This window comes from Leuciscus leuciscus (assembly GCF_965113295.1).
Source record: "Leuciscus leuciscus genome assembly, chromosome: 24".
NCBI lineage: Eukaryota > Metazoa > Chordata > Actinopteri > Cypriniformes > Leuciscidae > Leuciscus > Leuciscus leuciscus.
The window spans coordinates 9,757,480-9,779,092 of record NC_138723.1 but is presented as its reverse complement, the minus strand read 5'-3'; the positions used below and the strand labels follow the sequence as shown (position 1 = coordinate 9,779,092).

Genomic DNA, 21,613 nt, shown 5'->3' with positions numbered 1-21,613 from the left:
TTTTTCTTTTTTTTCACACTACATTCATACAGCTTTTTGATTATTATTAGAATTTGTATCTAATTTCTTTACTTTTAGTTTTTGTATACATGAGCATTATTCGTTTGTTATTGTAGAGATGGACAGTAAGTAAACAAGTACTCGTTCGCCACCTAGTGTCCAACACTATTGCTGCAACAACTTCTGGAAGCCAATTTAGAAATAAACTTTAAACCATTTAAATACACGAATTCAACGATAAGAATCTGTTGGTGCCTTTTCGGATTCTTTTACAAAGAATTTCAAGTTTAATGCTGTTATATGAAACAAATATTTGCAAAAAGCAAAACATTTTATTTACAAGTACAATAAAACAGTGATGACATTGGAATGTTTCTGGACAGCATGAATTTGTACCATTGATGCTTTCAAATGGCATTTTTTAAGCTTCTTCCACTAAATAATCAGTTTACAACACAAAGGGGCACGAAATGTAAAATACATTTTTTACCTATTTATTTATTATAAATAGGATTTTATTATTTACCAGATAGTCGCTCAATTTTGCCAGATATACCTAAATAAAGATTTTATACAAGTGTATCATACAATTAAAGAAACTATCAAATCTATTAATAAGACCTTAGTAGCCCCGCCCCTTTTCAGCGCTGCGCTTGTGTTCTGTCTTCCAGTTTGTATCTCCACAGCTTGAAGGTAAGCTCTTACGGATTTATGAATGAACCGCTCGTTCGATCTTCCCGGTCTACAACTACAATGCTCATGACAACTTTCATGAACTCTGCAATAAATAAATCCACTTCACCTGCTAATTACTCTTCGACAGTGAATATACAGAGCTACTGCAAATACCAAATTCTGAAGATACTGTGTGCTTGTTCCTCTGCTGCAGAAGGTCTGCCCAGACAGCCACATAGTGTCAGCCCGGATCCGGCCCACATCTGGTAGGCCTATATCCTGGAAATCCAGACCTAAATCTAAAAGATTAATGGTCTGGCGTCGACTAATGAAAATCGGCCAGCTCGAGGGGCGGCACCAAGCATGCATTTGAAAATCTCATTGCACGCAATAGGATAACACTACGACCAATCACAACAATAAGCCCCATACGCTTAGCTACCTGCGGAGATAACTGGTAGATTATACTCTTACCGTATTTGGTCGGCAAAACAGCAAAAACGTCCTCCTTGCAAAGGAACAATTCGAGCGGCATCTTCTGTTCCTGTTTTAGATAAAAAGCCAAGTCTAACTCGTTCATTGTAGCGGCCAAAGCCGTTTTAAACAACTGGTGTTCATCCATAGGCATCTTGCAATGTTTATTAATGACTTCGACGTCACAGCGCTGTTGTCATCTGTTTAGCTCGCCTCTGGCCCGCCTATATCAGATAACCCGATGTGATTGGAGCAGCTCAGATCGAGGGGCATATTTAATGAGCATTGTTACTCGACACCAGAGTAACTCGCTGAGCAAATTCAACTTGTGCTCTCGCGAGAACTCTGGTTTACCAGGGTAGTAGGCCTACACGTTGAATCCAGATGTGGCCTGGGTCTGGGCCGACACTATGTTGCTGTCTGGGAGTAAATATAAGTCGTAATGTTTAGTGAGTGATGCCCCTGGGTAAGTACTGGAGTTTTCACTGAAATTCATTAGGCCTAGAACAAAATGAGTAGACTACACTCAGAGGACCTATAGTGGACCTCATTCACATTCCCTAATCCCTGATGATGGCATTGACCAATGCTAAAATATATAACAATGCTTCACAGTTAATGAGAATTACATTTCAATTTGAGGTTGACATTTAATATATATTTTTGGAAAATATTTAAAAGCAATGCTTATTTTGGTAGGAGGAACAGAGCATAAAAAAAAAAAATTTCACGAACTTATGCATGAGCGGTCATGTGACGTGACAGGTGATGACGCTCTCTGAACACTTCCTTACATATCGGACACTTCAGCCTCTCGTCCTTGTGCCTCGGCTGCTTCTCATCCGTCATCGCCCTCTTGTGGTGGGACCTCATGTGTTGCACCAGGTCTGATGTCATATGGAAAGAAATGTTACATTTAGCACACCAGTTTTGCAGAGGTAGACCAAGAGAAGATAGAGAGGAAGGCACTAGCGTCTGCAAAGGAGTAGCGCGCGGTTGCTGCAGCCGGGAGGTCTTGGGCCAAAGGTTTGCGCTGGGAGGAAGAGTCAACTGTTTGGGAAGGTCCTTATATAGCAAAGCAGAGCCCTGGAAGTTAAGTGGTATAAATCTGGGGAGGATAGCTGTCCGGTGAGGGGTGGTGTAGATGGGAAAACTGGCTGGCATCAGTGGGATAAGTGGTGTGATGCGTGGAGGTTGCGTGAACGCACTCTTCCTGTTCTTGTCACCTGGAACATCACACAACCCTCTAGTGGAGAATGCAGGCTTGGTCGCTATTGTAATAGGTTTTAAATCCTGCCTGTCTGGGTCTGCCGTGCTGTTGTCATGGCTTTGTGGAGGGCCGCACTGAGAATTTCGGCCCTCGCTGGCAGACGACCAGGAATGTCTATTCACTCCATCAACACAAAACCTTTTCACGGATACCTTTTCATCTCCATGGCTGTCAAAAGATGACGGTTCGCCATCACTCTCATCTGTGTCTGATTCAAGGGAACGTCTTCTTTTACTGCTCTTTGCATCTGCGGGTTGATTTTTTTTGCAGTTCTCCAGCTCTCGGGCTAAGTTGTGGAAGTCTGTGGTAGGTTTGCTACTCAGTGGATGAATTTCTGGGATTGTGAGTTTCTGCGAGAAGCATGTAGGTTTCTCCGTGCAGAAAAATCTCTGGTGTGCCGATAAAGGGAATTCAAAGAGAAAGCTCTGTTTACATTCAGAGCAAATGAAACCTTAAAAAGAGAAAGACGGATAAAAAGTAAATTTACATTCATTTCAGTGAAACATTTAGGAATTAATAGTAGGTTGTGACAAGTCATTGAATCGTTCATTTAACCATTTCTTTCAATAACACTGATTTACTCAGAAATGAAACAAGTAGCTTCTGATCGAGTCATTGAATCATTCGTTCAACTGACTCATTAAAAACACTGATGCATTCAGGAACAAAACAAGTGACTGTCTATATGAGTCATTGAATCATTCACTTAATCGATTTGTTCAAAAACACTTATTCATTCTGAAACCAAACACGGCATTCAATAAAAAGTAGTTCTATAAATATATAATGCATTCATACCTTTTGTTTTCTTTTGCTCTGTGCTGAGACCAAGCAGTTTGGCTAGATCTCTCCCATACCAAGCTAAAAGCTCAGTGTTTTCAGGAATATCCTTTATGGCTCTGAAACATAGATGTCCGTTCTTCATAAATGCCTCTAGATTTTGTTCCTCTGCGTTCCTAGCCGACTGAATCATCTGCAGACATTCGCTGGCCACTGATGGGTCGATCTGAACAATGCAAAAGAACATGTCCTTAAGATCTGAAAATTCATGCATTTACATCAAATTAAATCCAATTTATTTGCATAATTTATAATAGCATATGTGAAATGGCCACAAGGGCTATATCTTAGTAACTTTAAGGTTTTCTTTCCAAATTACAATCACACAAATCCTGATTTTGTCTAGCAGTGGTTTTGTACTTTGCAGGTCCAAAACTTAAAGGTAGGCTACACTATGTAACTTTTTTTTGTTCAAAATTAACAATTTTTTAAATAATGAGTAAATACATCAATCCTTCCAAAACATATTTTTGTCTTACTCTGATTTACTATGGTAAGCTTATTATAAGTGTTTATATTTTAGATCTGACATGATGGTTTTCACTCGCCCGTGCACATCTCGTCATATTCGTATTTGAAATGTTGTAAAAGCATTTTTATTACTCAACAGGTAAGTTGCCATATGTATCTCTCTAACAGATTTTGTTGTAAAGCATTATATATTGTGAAGGGTTATTTCATTATGGTTGTTGTAGTGCTCTGCTGAAATTCATTTTCAAGGAAGGACTATTTTTTGTCTATTAATGGCTTTACATTTACATTTATGCATTTGGCAGACGCTTTTATCCAAAGCGACTTACATTGCATTATCCTATACATTTATACATAGGTATGTGCAATTGCAATCCCCTGGGATCGAACCCACAACCTTGCGTTGTTAACGCAATGCTCTTACCACTGAGCTACAGGAAAGCTGGCTTTATTACACACAGCTGAAGCACATCCAAAACAAACATATTTTTTATAATAGCAAGGAAAACACTGCACTGACATACATTCAGACAAGAGCCAATTATATAACATAGATTACTGATTACTACATAATAGATTTTAATATTTTTATATATTTTTTTCTTTTTTTATGTCAGGTCGGAGGAAGTTGTCATGTGTTTTATATGTTTTTTTATTATATGTTTTAAATGTAATTATTCCAAAATCACTTATTTAAGTATTATTTCTACTTGTTCATTTCAACTTATTAAAGTACTTGTTTCACTGTTTATATATATATATATATATATATATATATATATATATATATATATATATATATATATATATATATATATATATATATATATACAGTATATATAGGCCTAATTGGTTACAACAGCTTTTAAAATTTGAAAAAGACCTGTTATTTTAGAAAAAATAGTTTAAAGGAAAAGTTTTCAAATGCAAAACAAGAGGTTCCCATGTGCTGAATGAACGGTATATTTTACCTATAGGCAATAATAATGGAAATTCCATTAGATAGCCAAGACCTTAGGGTGTATGTCCTATAGCCTAGTACAGAAATGATTTTTCATCCTAAGAAATCTTCCCTGTGTAAAAGAGTGACAAAGAGTGATGTCAAGTCATATTAAAGCGCGCAAATTACCTGGAGCACGCAGGCAGTGGCGCGTCTGTCGGCGCACTTGCAGGCGATGAACGCGACGCTGTCCCACAGGGAGGTGTGTGTTACAGCACAGGGACCGAGCACAGCTCCTGCAGGCACGGCTCGAGAGGTCACGACGCTGCTCAGCGCGTTTCTGAGCGCTGCGTCCAGCAGAGAACGCGCGCTTTCCTCGGGACCCTGAGACAACACTTTCAAAATCAAATTCATTTTCTGTATGTTTTTATAGAGTGGATTTTATCATAAACGCATCTTACCATTTTAATCCACAGCACAGATAAAATCCTCTCCGCGTAGTCCTGACTCCTGATCCCACTGGATGCTCGAGCGATGATTCTTAAATTATTATAAGCGCAATCATTTATCTGCGGGAAACAGTGTTAAGACTCCGCCCCGATCCTTCTGACCTCTGGTCCCTCTGTGCTCTTATCCCTAACACGAGTCGTTCTGGGTCAGTGTCGCTTATCATGGATGTGTGTGCCTGATCTTAGGCTCAAACGTCTAACCTGACATTGCTGAGATGAGCTCATTACTGTCATATTAACAGCAGTGCGCTCAGGCGTTAATGATCACTTAGTGCTGCAGGCTATTCACATTCAGATACAGGCCGAGGTGCTCTATCTATCTATCTATCTATCTATCTATCTATCTATCTATCTATCTATCTATCTATCTATCTATCTATCTATCTATCTATCTATCTATCTATCTATCTATCTATCTATCTATCTATCTATCTATCTATCTATCTATCTATCTATCCATCCATCCATCCATCCATCCATCCATCCATCCATCCATCCATCCATCCATCCATCCATCCATCCATCCATCCATCCATCCCTAATGCATGTATGTGTTCATTCATAAACAGCACAAAAATAAAGAGATAAATAAGGTACAACTATAAAGCAAGCTTTTGTTTAATAAAATACTGTGGGATCATGATGCTGGGATTCATTTGCATGTACTCTGGTTCAAGTACAAAACACCATGGTAATAGGACACTTTCTAGTGTTTCACGTGTTCAGATTTAAAACTGCTGGGTTGTGTTAACCCAATTTTGGGTCAAATATGGACTAACCCAACATTGGGTTAAAAAATGCAATTTAAAAATGGACAAATTGCATTTTGGACAAAATCAAAAATGGACAAAAATGCAATTTAAAAATGGACAAATTGCATTGGTTACATTAAAAATGTAAACCAACGGCTGGGTTTGTCCATTTTTAAATTGAATTTTTAACCCAACGTTGGGTTAGTCCATATTTCACCCAACATTGGGTTAACACAACCCAGCATTTTTTAGAGTGTAAGTATGCGATATTTGGCGTGCTGTCCAAGGAGAGGGCTCCGAGCTCGGTATTTTGGTTAAGTTCTAGAGCGCCCCCTACTTCCAGTTTCACTGGGTCCCCTGGGGGTCCCTAACTCTAAACCACCCCAATTCTAATCTAAAGTAGGCTATGGACCCCCTAAAACCGCAGGGTGTAAACCATGTACCAGTGCTTATGAAGATATCCTTTTATTTAAATTAAGAAAACCATAATATAACAACAAGATGGCATTCAATTTATACGGAGCCCCTAATGGGACATGGTGAAGAAGAAGAAAAAAATGGGACAGAGAAAAAAGAATTGTCAATGCTTTTGGGTTCTCTCGCAAATGTTTTGCGTTCCCTCGCAAAAAAATGTGGCATTCTGCAGAGAAACTCTGTGTTCCTCCCTCGCATTACAAAAACGTTTGCATTCCCCGAGAAACTTTGCGTTCGATCGCAAACAGCTCAAATAGTTTTGCAAGCGAACGCAAAGTTGCGGGAACGCAAAACATTTACGAGAGAACGCAAAAGCATTGACTTATTCTTTTTATCTCATATTTTTCTCCACCACCACTTCCCATCAGGAGCTCAGTAAATTTATAATGAACTTCAACAATACAACAAGGGCTTAGACACAAAAAGAAATTTAAAAAGAAAAGTACAAATAAATAACAACAAAAGAAACAAGAAAATATCTGCACAGGCTCATATAAGAATAGCTTCTAAACATAAAAACAGCAATGATTACATGATTATCACTGGGGTATTAACAAAATATTATAATAAAATATATTTATCAACTGCATGAGTCTAGCAAAATCACAGCATTTGCTACTTTTTTTTTGTTGTTGATCACTGTTAACACATGCTATAAACCTTAATACACCATATTATGATGGTCTGTCAACAATCACACACAGATACAAATTTATAAATCGAGCACATTTCCTCTACATTAGCCTTGTTATTGTTGCCAGAGGCCTTTCATTTCGCATGGTGCTCTCAAATCTGTCCCTGCCTGATCTTACCCTTTTAAGATCACACGCTCTTGTACGAGCGCAACAAGCCCATTCAGCGCATGCGCACTAATCATGTGTTCCTCTGTCTGCAATGTAAACCGGACCCGCTTTGAATAAGATAGAAAAACTTTACGGAATGAAATTAATCTCGAGTGGAGGAGATGGCTATTTGAAAACGGGAGAAAACGAATACCAATTCCCCAAGGCCGCAGCAGGAGTGTCCTTTTAAAGAGTGTTTTATTGTTCGATGGTGAGCGCGCGCTGTCATGCAGGAGTAAAATATCTGCGCGCGGTCCGTCCTCGCGCGTCAACTGCATTTCTACTACTAGATTTGATGTGTTCCCTTAACAACGACGTGCAGTAAATGACAGGAATGAGAGGAGACAGCGATCATGCCATTAAAGCCACTTGGGTCCTCCAACTTTTCTGCATCTCTCTCCTGACTTCATTTGGGAAAGGAGAAGATGGCTCTTGCCATGGAGCTTTTGATTTATATTTTGTGTTGGATCGGTAAGTTTGACAGCATTAAATCGACTGTATATATGTCTATATTTTATAGGCTGTATGTTTATAAAACGTGCAAACACACTCTCTTTCTCTTGGTGTGTGCTCGCCTTACTGAAATATTATCAATGAAATGAATAACTCCAGTGAGCTCATTATTAGTCCTGGTATTTTAGGTAGCCTACAGTTTATTTTTTTTCTACAAAGCTCTCAGGAGCCCTTATATGGCCCTGTTTCTCCTCTAAACTAAAGCACTCACTGTTCTCCATCATTCTAGGTCGGGCAGTGTGTCTGACAACTGGCTGGAGATCTATACATTTGTGGAACAACTTACTAATCGTTTTGTGAGGTAAGAGACAATGTTAAAATCTTTTTTAAGTTGCTCTTTTTAAAAGAATCAATTAACCGATAACTAAAGCTATCGGGTGGGTTATAGAGTTTCAACACTACAATGTAAAAAAATATGATCAATAAGTTGACAACATATGTTTTTACATTGCTTTAACTCATCACAAATAAGTTAAGCACTTTTCAACAAATTTTTAATCAGTTAATGTAATTTAAGTTGGAATGACTTAAACATCCAAGTTGATTGTACTTAAAAATGTATAGGCAGTGACTTTGCCTGGTTTCAAACCACTTGTATGAGTCTCAACCTTTTGCACATGTGTGGAACTAAATATAAACTTAATTTTAGATTACTATGTTTAACTTTAGTATGTTTGGATTAGTGTGTGGTATGGTGACCTAGTTAATCCGAATTTGGGCATGAGAGCACAATGGTCAACCTCAAATAGTGTCACAGTAGTAATTTACACCAATTACTGCATTACTAAATAGTTACAGTGTATATTAGACTATTTCAGAAAACAGTCATTTTTCTTACCCACCCATGAGAGTAAATTTGATTTTACATTTCATAAATGTTTCTACTTCCTTTAGCCCGAAAATGAGGGTGTCCTTCATAGTGTTTTCCTCTAGTGCAGAAGTCGTGTTACCTCTGACTGGAGACAGGTGCGATTTCATTCAGTCTGTTGTGAGTCATACTGTAGTATTGTTGATGGAAATCCTACTGTAAGCATAAAGCTGATGTTTTTCCTGGGCATTTAGGGCAGATATTGATAATGGTCTGCAGAAGTTGAGCGAGATCAGACCTGCTGGTGAAACCTACATGCATGAGGGCTTAAAAAAGGTGAATAGCTTATTCTTAAAAGCATATTGTTTCTAAATGTATGTCAAAGGTCATAACAAAAAATTTAATTTTAGGTATTAGAACAAATGAGTACCCAGGGAGGAAGAGCATCTAGCATCATCATTGCACTGACTGATGGGAAGCTGGAGATCTATCCGCATGACCTCGCTGTGAAAGAGGTAAAGCAGCACAACATGTGCAGTATATGGAATATTTATGTTGCATAACCTATGGAAGCACTTACATGAAAATTATGTACTGACTGAGATAAAATCAGTCCAACTTATTTTTGCAATACATTTGTAAAATTGTGTCATGTTTGGCATTTATATAATTATTATCTAAATTATTAGAATTTTTTAATAAAATCTAATAATTTAATGAAGTAATGAATGAATTGGTCGTGTGCTTCCTCAGGCGGATCAGGCGAGGCAGTTTGGTGCTCGGGTTTATTGTGTTGGCGTGAAGGACTTTGATGCAAACCAAGTAAGACTTTTCAACAAAGACATGAAACCTGCAGTGGAATATACTATTAAAAAAACACTTAATAATAAATGCTATCAAATGTTTAAAACTAACACTAAATATTAGAGCTGTCAAATCAATTCATCGCAAATAACCATATCTAACATAAAAGTTTGTAAATATAAAATATATGTGTGTGTGTGTTGTGTGTGTGTATATATATTTACAGACTTTCATGTTAGATGAGATTAATCACGATTAGCACTACTACTTGACAGCACTACTAAATATTTAAGACATACATTTTTATGGATGAAAAATCCCCAAAAAGTACATTGAAGGAAGGACCTGAAGGTGGTTAGCAACCATATTACAGCCTGTCAATCACCTAGAACACCCTATCTACTCCCTAGCAACGTGCCAAAAACCACTCAGAACACCTTAGCAACCACATAACAGCCTAGCAACCACCTAGAACTCCCTATCTACTCTATAGCAACAAACAAAAAAACACTCAGAACACCTTAGCAACCACATTACAGCCTGTCAATCACCTAGAACACCCTATCTACTCCCTAGCAACTTGCTAAATTCCACTCAGAACACCTTAGCAACCTCATAGCAACACCTTGACACCCACCCACACCACACATTTCACACAGCCCAACACAATTTTCCACAGAAAAAAATTAAAAATCTAGTTTCTGACATTCTCTTTTGTCTGAATCTATTGTAGTCCATCAGTTGTTGGTGAATCGCTTATAATTGCTGTCATGGGAAGGTTGTTGTCATGACGATATTATTGTTTTTCTGTGTGCATTAGTAGCAGCATTAGTGTAACAGAGGGATCCTTATATCGGCTGTGCTGGATGTGTTTGTCTGGGCAGGATGATGCTGAGTGTAATTGGATTCTGCAGAGCACATATCCGGCCCATTTTACATTAGCTAGAGATTGATTCTGGCCTGGGAAATGGTAGCAAGATTGCTTCAAGAATGGACACACACACACAGAGATGTGTGATCCTGAAAAAGCTCATTTCTGACATGATATGCCAGTTTTTAACTTATGTTCATAATCAGCTTACAGATATTGCAGACAGTAAAGATCAAGTGTTTCCTGTTGTGGATGGATTTCATGCCCTCAAAAACATCGTAAACTCGGTGAGGTTTAGTGTAAGTCAGCAAAAATGACATTTATTACATGCGGTTTTTATGCTGCCTTCTAATTGAGTTGTATTTGCGTTTACAGATTTTAAAGAAATCCTGCGTAGAAATTTTTAACCTGGAGCCCTCCAGCATTTGCGTGAACGGTACGTCTAAAAAGGTCCACGTAAACCAGATTTCATCCCTTCGGGACTCATGATCATGACTTATTTCAGTGTAAACATTGTGTTTTAGAATCGTTCAACATTGTTTTGAGAGGAAGGGGCTTCACGCAGGGAAGAACCTCTGAGAGTGTGGTCTGCACATTATCTGTCAATCAACAGGATCCTTACAGTAAGCCATTCAATGCATTCCATCTATATATGACGCCCTATCAACAAAAACACAAGGCATATAATTCAGCTCCACATTTATCAACTGAATAAGTGGCATGGTAAGCCGCAATGCTATTATTATTTTTTTTGTTAGCAAGTGTGATCCCAAAATCCGCATGGCCTCGAGAGGCTCTCTTTTTAGCTGAAAGTTGCATGCAGCTGCATCCTTAAATAAAGCCTCTGTGTTTCATCCTGTATTTGGCATTTTACAGGCAATCTCACGCTGCTCTCTCTTCCTTCTAGATGAGAGGCCGGGTATAGTGAAGGATAATTACGTGCTGTGTCCAGCTCCAGTGTTGACCGAGGTCGGACAGTAAGTGGCATTCGACCAGCTTCAGTTGGAGAACAGTGGCTCTCCATTCAGAGCTACAGCTGTTACAAGCCGACATGCAAAGGGAACGAGTTCATCATCTTTTCCCGGCGGTTTCTATCTCAGTTTCTGTTTATAGCTTAGCTAATAGACAACTGATAAGAGGCAGGCTCAGGGCAGGGCTGAAACAAAGCAGCGTGTGTGACGACAGCACATTTTTGTTCGCCAGCTAAAGAGAAATGCAAAATGACCCACCGTTTGCTTTTCGCCTTTGCCAAGTTTGTTTGGAACAGATGAAAGGGATTTTTCCCAACTTCATTCGACTAGTTGTTTTAAAAAGAATACTTTAGCACAGCGCTGTTGGCCTCACTGTATGACAAACTATGCTCCGCCTTTGCCACTAAATCATGTAATAATGGACTTTCCCTCTCTCAACAGCTCAATCGATGTGCTCATTAGTCTGAATAATGGCCAGTCTTTCATTTCAAGTCCAATCACAATATACGCCACCACATGTGTAAGTATATAATAAAAATTTTAGCAAACCAACAAAATTTGCTAAAAAAAAGCCAGTAAATATCACAATGAACAGTCTAGTTTTAGGACACAAATTAAACCAAAGTTTAATGTTCTCCTGAAACATTAGTGGTGTCAAATCGATTAATTGCGATGAATCGCATCTAGTATAAAAGTTCGTAAATATATATGTCTTTGTCTGTGTGTGTGTGTATATACATATATATTGTTTTTTTTGGTTTGCATTATTGTTACATTCATCTTTTCACTTCCCATAGTCTGATGGGATAGTGATTTTGATTGTGATCCTCGTGCTGCTGGTTCTGCTGGGTTTAATTGTGTTCTGGTGGTTCTGGCCTCTCTGCTGCACTGTGGTGAGCACAAGTTCTGTTCTTTTCCACACACTTGTGTATATTAATGAGATATTAATAATCATGAGGGCTGTTTTCCTCCTCCTGTGGCAGGTAATCAGGGATCCACCCCCATCTCGCCCTCCGCCTCCACGTCCAGTACCTGTAGGTACATTGGGACTTGAAATATATTTGAATTAGCTGAATTGGCAATGTCTTGAAATGCTTGGTGTGATGTTATAGGAGCCTGAGGTGGACCCTCTGCCGAAGAAGAAATGGCCCATGGTGGATGCGTCTTATTATGGTGGCAGAGGGCCTGGTGGTATTACACGCATGGAGGTAACGCAACCATCCAATGCAATCCACTGACGGCCAAAACAAAAGTTCTATGGATAGACGCTAAAGCTTACAACATCCACAGGTTCGCTGGGGTGAAAAGGGCTCTACAGAGGAAGGGGCTCGGTTAGCCAAAGCCAAAAATGCTGTGGTCAAAATGCCAGAGGAGGAGTTTGAAGAGCCTGTAATAAGACCCCCACCAAGACCACCACCGATATATCAGGCCCCAGTCCCAGACAAATGGTACACTCCCATTAAAGTAAGTGTTCTGTCAACACATTGGCTTTTTGTTACTGGATGATGTACACAGTATGCAGGGCTTGACATTAAAATCCACCAAATATGGGTGGATTTCAGCAGTGGTGTGTAACGCAGTCACTCCTACTAGACACTTTAGCGGGTTGAATTTTAGGCTATATTATAATATATACATTTTTCAATTGTAGTATTTAAAAAAAGCACCTTAAATGCAATGTAGTGTTCTCAAAAATGTACATTTTTTGATACTGAAATATCTGAAATGCTTAATACTCATTTCCCACTGAATATACGATACCAGCTGTTCTTTCTCGCTCTCTCATGTCACTGAGTTGATACACAAACCCGCCTCTCCTCACTCACTCGGTTAATTTGCTCCGGATGAATAGTGTTGGTGTTACAGGGCTTGAATTTTGCCGTGGGATTGTGCGTATTGTGCATAATTGTACTCATTCCTGCATATTTTGTGCTCACACCCAAAGTGAGTGCACATAAAGCCACCTCTAAGTACTAAATTGAGCTCTTTTTCGCTGCTTATTTTGTTAAACAGTCAAGTACACACAAAATAATGTCTAAATGCCGGTCTTGGCGAGTATTTACGTAAACACAGTCATGTTTTAAGTGAATGTAAACAGTTGAGAAAGAAAACGTATGTGTAACAGACGTATAATGGATCTGTGCGTCAGGTCTTAAAGTGACAGCAGCCTAATATATCTGCTGCCAAATTATGAGATAATGTGGTATCAGTGTCAAAATTGTGGCCAGTGAAACTGTTGAGTGGCTAGTAACTTTGGAAAACCACTAGCCACACTAGCTGGTGATCAAAAAAGTGAATGTCAAGCCCTGATAGTATGTATTGAGCAATGTCATAATATGCTTTTGTGTATTTTTGTGTAATTTGCATTTGTAGAGTCGTTTTGATGCTGTGTTAGCATTGCTGCGTAGACAATACGACAGAGTTGCCATCATGAGACCTACAGCAAATGACAAGGTACAGTTGCCATCTGAAGTCAATGAGATTTTCTTTGCAAATCTGTATGTTATCAACAGAAGAACAATTGATTTTGTTAAGTAAATGATTTGCTTAGCAAAGAAGGAACTTATTTTGGTAACACTGTTTTAAGGTGATGTAGTTACATGTTATTACATGTACTTACAATAGTAATAACAGGAAATTATGCATAATTACAAGTAACTGACCCTAACCGTAAAACGCTGCTTACTGTACTGTATGTAGAAAGCTCACTAGGCTTTGGAACAGAGCCATTGTGTTGCTTATGCAACCGCTTAATAGTTGACTCCCTCATTTGGCCTGCTGAAAAGGCTCATTAGCACTAATAAGCTGCAGAAATGAGGCTGACAGTCCTGTCACAGACAGACCAGATCGAAACACACACATACACACTCTCGTCGTCATATATCTCGTTGCGGTGCTCCGACTGGTCATTAACTGACCCTCAAACACACACTCATCACAGATGAGTCGTCAGGATTACAATCATTAGGTTGACCCGACTGTCAGGGTTCAGGTTGTCATTGATGCGGCCCTCGCCTGACACTTCACTGCCGAGAGTGACCTCTGACCTCTCGCTGATTTCACTGTCACACTTAGTTTGAGTTTAACTGAATGTCCTTCTAGGGCACAATGAGAATATTGTTGAACTGATTGCTGTGGGCAACAGAATATCTTTGCACAAATAGACTCTTGTAAAACATTTTCATTTGATTTAATTCTCTCACTTTCTTAATAGACAAGAAAAAATAAGATAAAAACAAGATAATAATAATAATAATACGGAAATATTAATAATATTTTTCTCATATTTTTCTCATACTATTCCCTGTTTACTTGTCTTTGGCAGTTAGGGTTAGGAGTTTTTAAGGCCTGTTCATACCAAGTCTGATGCGAATAAATCTTTTTGTATATACAGTAATCGTGTTGTACATGTTTTTTTCACGTCAAAGATTCAGACTAGCTATAAATAGGCCTTAATTTCCGATACTGGTACCTGTTCTGCACTCATGGTACCAGATCTGTCCAAACAGGGTTTGTCAAGCATTAGTGTTGCTTGATCAACCTGCCTGACCTCTATCATTGCTGCTTCCTTACCACCAATTAAAATCAAATCTCTCTCAATTACCTCAAATTATCGTAGATGTCAGTGCGACAAAAATATTGTCAAAACAATTATTTTTTACCATATGAGGTGCATTTAAAACATCCAGTGTGGATGATTTAGCATCGGTAGAGTTAATGTGAAATATGATCAGCGAATGAGGGCATAGCTTGTAACATGAGGCAGAGACATTAGGAGATATGATTTGTCATATTTCACATTTATAAGAGATAATGGGGTAAAGAGATGGTGGAGATTATGAGTGTGATTGTAAGAGGGGGTGCATGGTGGGATAGCCGGTCCTCCATTCTGCATATCTGTATGTGTAACAACCTGCTTTTGTTGTGGTTTTTTGTCTTTCAGGGGCGCTGCATCAAATTCACCCGGGTTCAGAGTCATTGACCAAACACAGTGTGTCCTTTACTTTAAAGTGAGTTTTGATCAAGTTTAAAGCAACACTAAGTAACATTTTTTCATTCCATAGCCGGTGCTGGATAAACAGCGAGCGAGCGTGCGACAGTATAGGCTGCGGGCGGCGAAATTATTTACGACAGTGGTAATGGACAAATCCACTTCCAACCTGTAGGTTGACCGAAGAGGAAACGTTCCTTAGTGTTGCTTTAAGAGACTACTTGAAAAGCCTAGACATTTTTAATATTGGGTTCAAATGTCACTTTTCAGGCACGTTCAGACAAGAAGGATTGGGAAATTCACACCCGTATGGATTCATTGTGCACTGCAAAGCTGTACTTCTGAATTAAAACTATCAGATTTTAATTCATGTATAAGTCTATCCTGCTGATTTTTCTGCATGTGCTTTTATAACAATTCATTTTTTTAAGTTTTCTAGGTACAAATCAATATGGTGCCTTCTTGTGAGTGTATTATGAAGGGGTTTGTAAAGGAGAGAAAATGTAAATGATTATTTTTCAATATTAGTAGTAAAGATGTTAATTTTCCAGTTAATCGGTAAACATTTTTATTTAATTATTTGTTCTTATTTTTATTTATAATTCAATTCAATCAATAGATTACATGTGTGATATTATTTGATAATGATGTAAATGGCATTTAAAATGCATTCAAATAAATAATAATAATACAGTTCACTTGTGACAGTGTGATTTATGATGTAATAAATGAAGAAGAAAAAAAGCCTGTAATACCTTTCAAATAAAATATAAAATGGTTCATTTATGAGTTGATATAGTGAACAATGAATTCTTGATGTTATTAGTCAAATGTCCTGATTATGAATATGTGTGATTATAAAGTAAAAGCACACAGCTCAGAGCAGTTATTTAGGTAATCAGGGATTAATCTGAAGCACAATCAACAGACTGTTAATAGCATGTTAGAATGTCTGGATATTCCAAATGATAATCCTAATCGTTTATATTATGAGAGATTATTTTGTCAAAAAGTACAATTGTGATTGAGAACCATACATGTTATTTAAATATGATGTTATTTACTTTAAATGAGCTACATAACGAAATAAGTTATTTAAATCACAGTCATGAACACAATTAATAGTAAATGCATCATTTTATAACATAAACATGTATTTTTTCCCCCCTTCTTTTTACTTTGACAGCAATACCAGTAGCTATGTTATTATTATTTGATTTCACATTTATAATTGTAAGCGATCAAACGAGAAACTAAATTTGTATTGGTTTGGGCGAAACCAATTTTTTTTTTAATCTACATTTAAACTTAATCTGAAATTTTACTAAACATCTAAGATACTTTTATGTAAAACCTTTTTTAATTGTTTCATTTCTTTGCATATGCTATGCTTTCCAGTTAAATAATACCACTCATGAACATGAAGCGAGAGTGACTTGCTGTCGCATTGTGTGTCAGTCTGTCGCAGGGTTTTAATGTCACACTCGCACTCGCCTCTTCTTTAGCCTTTAGCTGGACGGCTAGCTACCGGTTATCAACATGCTCATATTCTGTTATTAAACAGAAATTAAGGAATATATAAGGCTGAATGGGATAGACGGCAGGTCTTTACGTGGAGGTGAGAGGTTTGCTGTAATTACACTGAGATCTAATGGGTTTAAAAGCATAATCTAATCCTCTTTGATTCGCAGTTGTTAGCCTGCAGCAGCTTCATGTCAGCGGCACAAACAACACATTTATGCATGTGCAACATTTGAGTAATAAACGGAAATGTATTGCTTAAGTTGTGTTTATGATATATTAGCTTTCAGGAAAAAACTAAGACTTTTACATTTGAATGCTATTTTAGTAGCAAAAAGACAAAGTTATTTAAACTCCAATAGTAGCATAATTTGTCTCGGTTTAAATGCTAAACAGTTGTCTTGCTGAGCTGCTTTATGGAGTTTTGTTTGAGCTGATTTTTGGGCTTCAAAGATGCTGCAGCGTTTTCAGTCTGTGTGTGTGTGTGTGTGTGTGTGTGTGTGTGTGTGTGTTGAAACAAATGAGACTTGTACAGCTGTAACTGATCTGCCTTGTTCCTCAAGCCACTTGAGCCAAGATGCCTCAGAACCCCCTCAAGAGCACCCATTACATCGAGCTGGGCAGCTATCAGTACTGGCCTGTGCTCGTGCCCAGAGGGATCCGCCTGTACACCTATGAGCAGATCCCAGTGTTTCTGAAGGAGAATCCGTACATCACAGACGGATACAGAGCACACCTGCCATCAAAACTCTGCCTCAAAAGGTGCGTTTCTTTCTCTTTTTGAAACTGTGGATGTGTTGCCTCTTGTTTACTCTTTATTTCTCGTATCCCACAGTATATTCATTCTGTCCAATGAGACGGTGAACATCTGGAGTCATCTGCTAGGGTTCCTGCTGTTCTTCTCGCTGGGGGTATATGACATGGCCACGGTCCTGCCGTCTGCAGGGGCGTCACGAGAGGACTATGTGATTTATTCAATAGGACTGTTTTGTTTTCAGGTAACAGAAAATGTGTGGAAATTGTAACTATACTTTATATTTTATAAAGTACCTAGAAGGCACATTTTTATTTATTCAATTCAGTCCAATTCACATGTATTGGTATAGCGCTTTTCACAATGAACATCCTTGCAAAGCAGCTTTGCAGAAAATGCATGTGTCTACATGACAATTTAGAGTGATCTCTTATCTGATAATGTATTTCAGAAATGTACATAATTATACAAATCACGCAGTTAGCTAACATCATGTATTCATTTAAAGCAGAAACAATGAGCTCATTGAAGTAATTATTACAAGTTGTGAATATAATGATTATAATATATAGGAAATTTTGTATTGGTGCATGTTGATTCAGTGTGGATTTATGAGTTTTATTCTATGGTTAGGTTTGCATGCTGTGTTCTGTGGGCTACCACTTGTTCAGTTGTCATCGCTCGGAGAAGACGTGTCGCCGCTGGCTTGCTCTGGACTACGCTGGAATATCCGTGGGGATTTTGGGATGTTATGTGCCTGGAGTCTTCTATGCCTTCTACTGCAACAGTGTATGACAGATGTTTTTTTAAATGAGTGGCCTTCAAGTCCCAGGATGCATGGTTTCTTTTTTCCAGTTTTGATTTATTTAATTTTATTTAATTTTTTATAATAAATATTTTATTGATTTCATTATTTATGTTTTCAATTAAATGTAGTTATTTTAATTTATTATTATTTATATTATATATATATATATATATATATATATATTACATATTACATAAAGTCACAATGAAATGGAAGTAGCAACAACTTTTTTTCTTCCATATTGGCATATATTTGAGTGAAACTGATTATCAAAAAAGAAAAAGTGTAGGGCGATGCAGAAGAACGTGAGCATCACCTGAAGTTCAGTAATTACATTTTGATTAAACATTACAAGAAAAAAAACATGCACGGACGAGTTGTTATAAAATCTATAACATGCATTTAGAAAATAGATTTGAATTTTCATTTCATGCTGACTTTAAGTAAAGACCTTAAATAATTATTTTTATTGATGCTTTGAAATCACGTGTTACTTGCACATGGCTTTAAAAGCTAGGTTTATGTAGAGTTTATCTACGTAGCCCCTAAAGGGACATGGTGATGGAAAACATATATGATGGGAGGAATAAGCGTTCGTTTACACGACAACGATGTACTAAAAACGTTAAAGTATTTCCTTTGTATTTTTGAAAAGTTTTGTGTACGGACGGCAACGTTGTCAAAACAACCCAGTTCATGGATCTGCGAAAACAACTAAAACGCTGTATTATTCATGCCAGGCCAGTAGATGGCGATGTCACTTTGTAAAGGAACACTACGAACACGCATGCGCATGACATCAGTTTTCACAAATCCGTGTTTTTGTTGTTTACAGAGACGATAACAGTATTGTGTTCAAAAAACTTGTACTTTGAATCCCGTTTTCAAAAGTTTTCAGGCCCCCAAAAACAGTTGTCGTGTAAATCATGTAAATGCCCCCTAAATTATATGTCCCTCCTTTTCCATTCTTTCGCAAATATTTTGCATTCCCCCAAGAAACTTTGCATTTGCTCGCAAAACTTCTTCTTTCTTTGTGAGCGAATGCAAGTTTCTTGCCGGAACGCAAATGTTTGGCAAGCGAACGCAAAAAATGTTACATATATTTTTTCCTTCCATCTAATTTTTTTCCACCACGTCCCTTTAGGGGCTCCATAGTTATCTGATTCATTTAAGTACAAATGAGGAGTGATCAACTTTTTAATATCCGCTACGGTTATAATAACACCTGATGTTCGTTTCAGTTTTGGAGGCAGGTGTACCTGCTGACGGTGCTGGCTCTCATCCTGGCTGTGTTTGCGGCTCAGATTCATCCGCTCTACCTCACACATCACTGGAAGAAGCTGCGCTCTGTCATGTTCTGCTCCGTGGCCGGATACGGCATTATCCCAGCCTGCCACTGGGTCTGGATCAACGGAGGATTTGACTCTGAAATCGTAAAGGTGATATATTTTCTTGTCATTTATTGGAGACACTATTAGGAGGAAACAGATTGCTCTATAATTTACTCTTTCCCCGCCATTGAAGGAATTTACAGTTATACGATAGGGGGCGCTATTACGCATCTTCTGAAAGAGAACTGAATCTCCTGATCAAAACACAGAGAAGATGCAGAAGTGATATCATGTGTAATCATATGCATATGTTAAATAGCACGATCACCAACATTAAACGGCATATAAATCAAAACTGCCTAATGTTACTGAACGAAATGTTGACCTAGGACGAGCTATAGGACTGTGAAGCTTTGGGAGTGTTGGAGTCCATATACTCCATCTGTGTTTTGATCATCGTTCTGGATCATCGTTTGTCTTTGACAAAAATTAGATTTTTCTCAGCTTTTTGCTCAAAATTTTGCTTTTTTTTTATGAAACTTACCTATATTCAAGTGTTGATAAAAAAAAAATTATGCATGAAGCTAGAATAAAACAAGGCAGAGGGTCTGTTCTATATATTGCATGTTAAGATATTCATACAACAAAATATTCTGAGGGCCATGAACATTTTGAGAAAATGATAAAAAATGTTGGTGCTGGCTGGCAACTTAAAAAAAAAATATATATATAATAATAATAATAAAAATGCTGGTGGGGAAAGAGTTAATTTAAATGTTCATGACCAACATAAATGTTCATGACTTGATTCTTGACAAGCACTTCCTCTCTTTACAGATGTTTTTCCCTCGAGTCATGATCATGTACGTGATCGCTGCCTCAGCGTTCCTTTTCTACGTCAGTAAAATCCCAGAACGATACTTCCCAGGTTATTTTTTCTGTTCAATTCCTGTAAATAATTATAATCATCTAACCAAACCAAATTAGTCAAGAAACAAATAGAAAATAGAGCAAATGTTTACTCCGCTGTTTGTTCTCTGTCCTTACAGGCCAGCTGAACTATCTTGGTGCCAGTCACCAGCTCTGGCACGTGCTGGTGGTCGTGATGTTCTACTGGTGGCACCAGACCGCTGTCTACATCATGAACTACAGACACAATCAGCCCTGTAGCAGTGGTTAAACATGCTTATAAAATCATCTGAGACATTTTCTTTGGCATTAGTTTAAAATCGAACAATGAAACGTTACCTCTCATCTGCCTTTGAACAACGTACCTTAGGGTTACGTGCAATCAATATCGTGTTGAGTTTATCTGCCTGAAGAAATGTTTCATACACATTCTCTGCTGGATATACATTGTCTGTTACTTTATGTATTTTGATTTCTATTGAGCCTTTTGCCCATGGTATCATGGGAGTTGTGAAACTAAACATACTGTTAATACGTTGCCTCACTTTTCTGGAATGTCCATCATTTAAATGACCTTAACTCTCACTGTTCTGTGACTGATGTTAGAAGTTAGTTTACTGTAATTTTGTGACTTTTTTAAAAATACTTGTTTGGTAAAGGGAGTTGTTTTGATGTATTAAACGCACTGAGTTCAGCAGCACCAATAAATGACCAAGCAAGCATCTTCAGTACTTAATGTAAACAATGGGTCAAAAAATACTTGCACTGAGTTGATTATGAATATGTATCGAGGCAGCCACTACAGAACTTTTTGTGTGACTGTTTCTCCTCATCCTTTTTACTCTTTCTGTTAGCTGTTTGATTTTCTTTATTTGATATTTTAATCTTTTGGAAATTATATAAACTGCCTGAATGATGAAACTGAATAAAAAGCCTTGTTCGTTCCTGTTGTGTGTCTTTTAGTTGACAAAAAAGTAAATCCTCCCAGGTTTACTGCCAGAAATTATTTCCGGTGTACTAATTTGATTTGGCGGGTTTTCTACGACAAAGTTACCTTCATTTGATGCATTTTTATTTATTTTTTT

General features: G+C 37.8%; 3 protein-coding genes across 4 annotated transcripts; 2 read left to right on the top strand and 1 right to left on the bottom strand.

Moving 5' to 3' along the window:
• On the bottom strand, positions 1–6,510 carry prdm8a (PR/SET domain 8a). The gene is made up of 4 exons (XM_082158572.1): positions 5,132–6,510; positions 4,860–5,054; positions 3,218–3,425; positions 1–2,870 (listed from the first exon to the last, which is right to left on the bottom strand). Exons 1-4 carry the CDS (start codon positions 5,132–5,134, stop codon positions 1,885–1,887), a joined length of 1,392 nt encoding a protein of 463 aa, XP_082014698.1. The 5' UTR covers positions 5,135–6,510; the 3' UTR covers positions 1–1,884.
• A 754-nt stretch (positions 6,511–7,264) lies between these two features.
• Positions 7,265–15,898, top strand: antxr2b (ANTXR cell adhesion molecule 2b). Its single transcript, XM_082158502.1, has 17 exons — positions 7,265–7,718; positions 7,990–8,061; positions 8,655–8,726; positions 8,823–8,904; positions 8,979–9,083; positions 9,322–9,390; positions 10,450–10,530; positions 10,619–10,679; positions 10,768–10,866; positions 11,151–11,220; positions 11,656–11,734; positions 12,012–12,107; positions 12,198–12,248; positions 12,327–12,422; positions 12,505–12,678; positions 13,588–13,668; positions 15,158–15,898. Exons 1-17 carry the CDS (start codon positions 7,573–7,575, stop codon positions 15,194–15,196), a joined length of 1,473 nt encoding a protein of 490 aa, XP_082014628.1. The 5' UTR covers positions 7,265–7,572; the 3' UTR covers positions 15,197–15,898.
• Positions 15,899–16,646: 748 nt separating this feature from the next.
• Positions 16,647–21,472, top strand: paqr3b (progestin and adipoQ receptor family member IIIb). 2 transcript variants are annotated; one of them, XM_082158503.1, is made up of 7 exons: positions 16,651–16,823; positions 17,290–17,488; positions 17,562–17,724; positions 18,114–18,269; positions 19,530–19,727; positions 20,457–20,547; positions 20,669–21,472. In XM_082158503.1, the coding sequence occupies exons 2-7, from the start codon at positions 17,304–17,306 to the stop codon at positions 20,797–20,799; spliced, it is 924 nt and encodes a 307-aa protein (XP_082014629.1). In that variant the 5' UTR covers positions 16,651–16,823; positions 17,290–17,303; the 3' UTR covers positions 20,800–21,472. The 2 variants fall into 2 exon arrangements, 1 of the variants encoding a protein (XP_082014629.1); XR_014202465.1 differs by lacking the exons at positions 20,457–20,547; positions 20,669–21,472 and adding an exon at positions 19,861–20,366 and having other exon boundaries at positions 16,647–16,823; positions 19,530–19,821.
• The last annotated feature ends 141 nt before the right edge of the window (positions 21,473–21,613 follow it).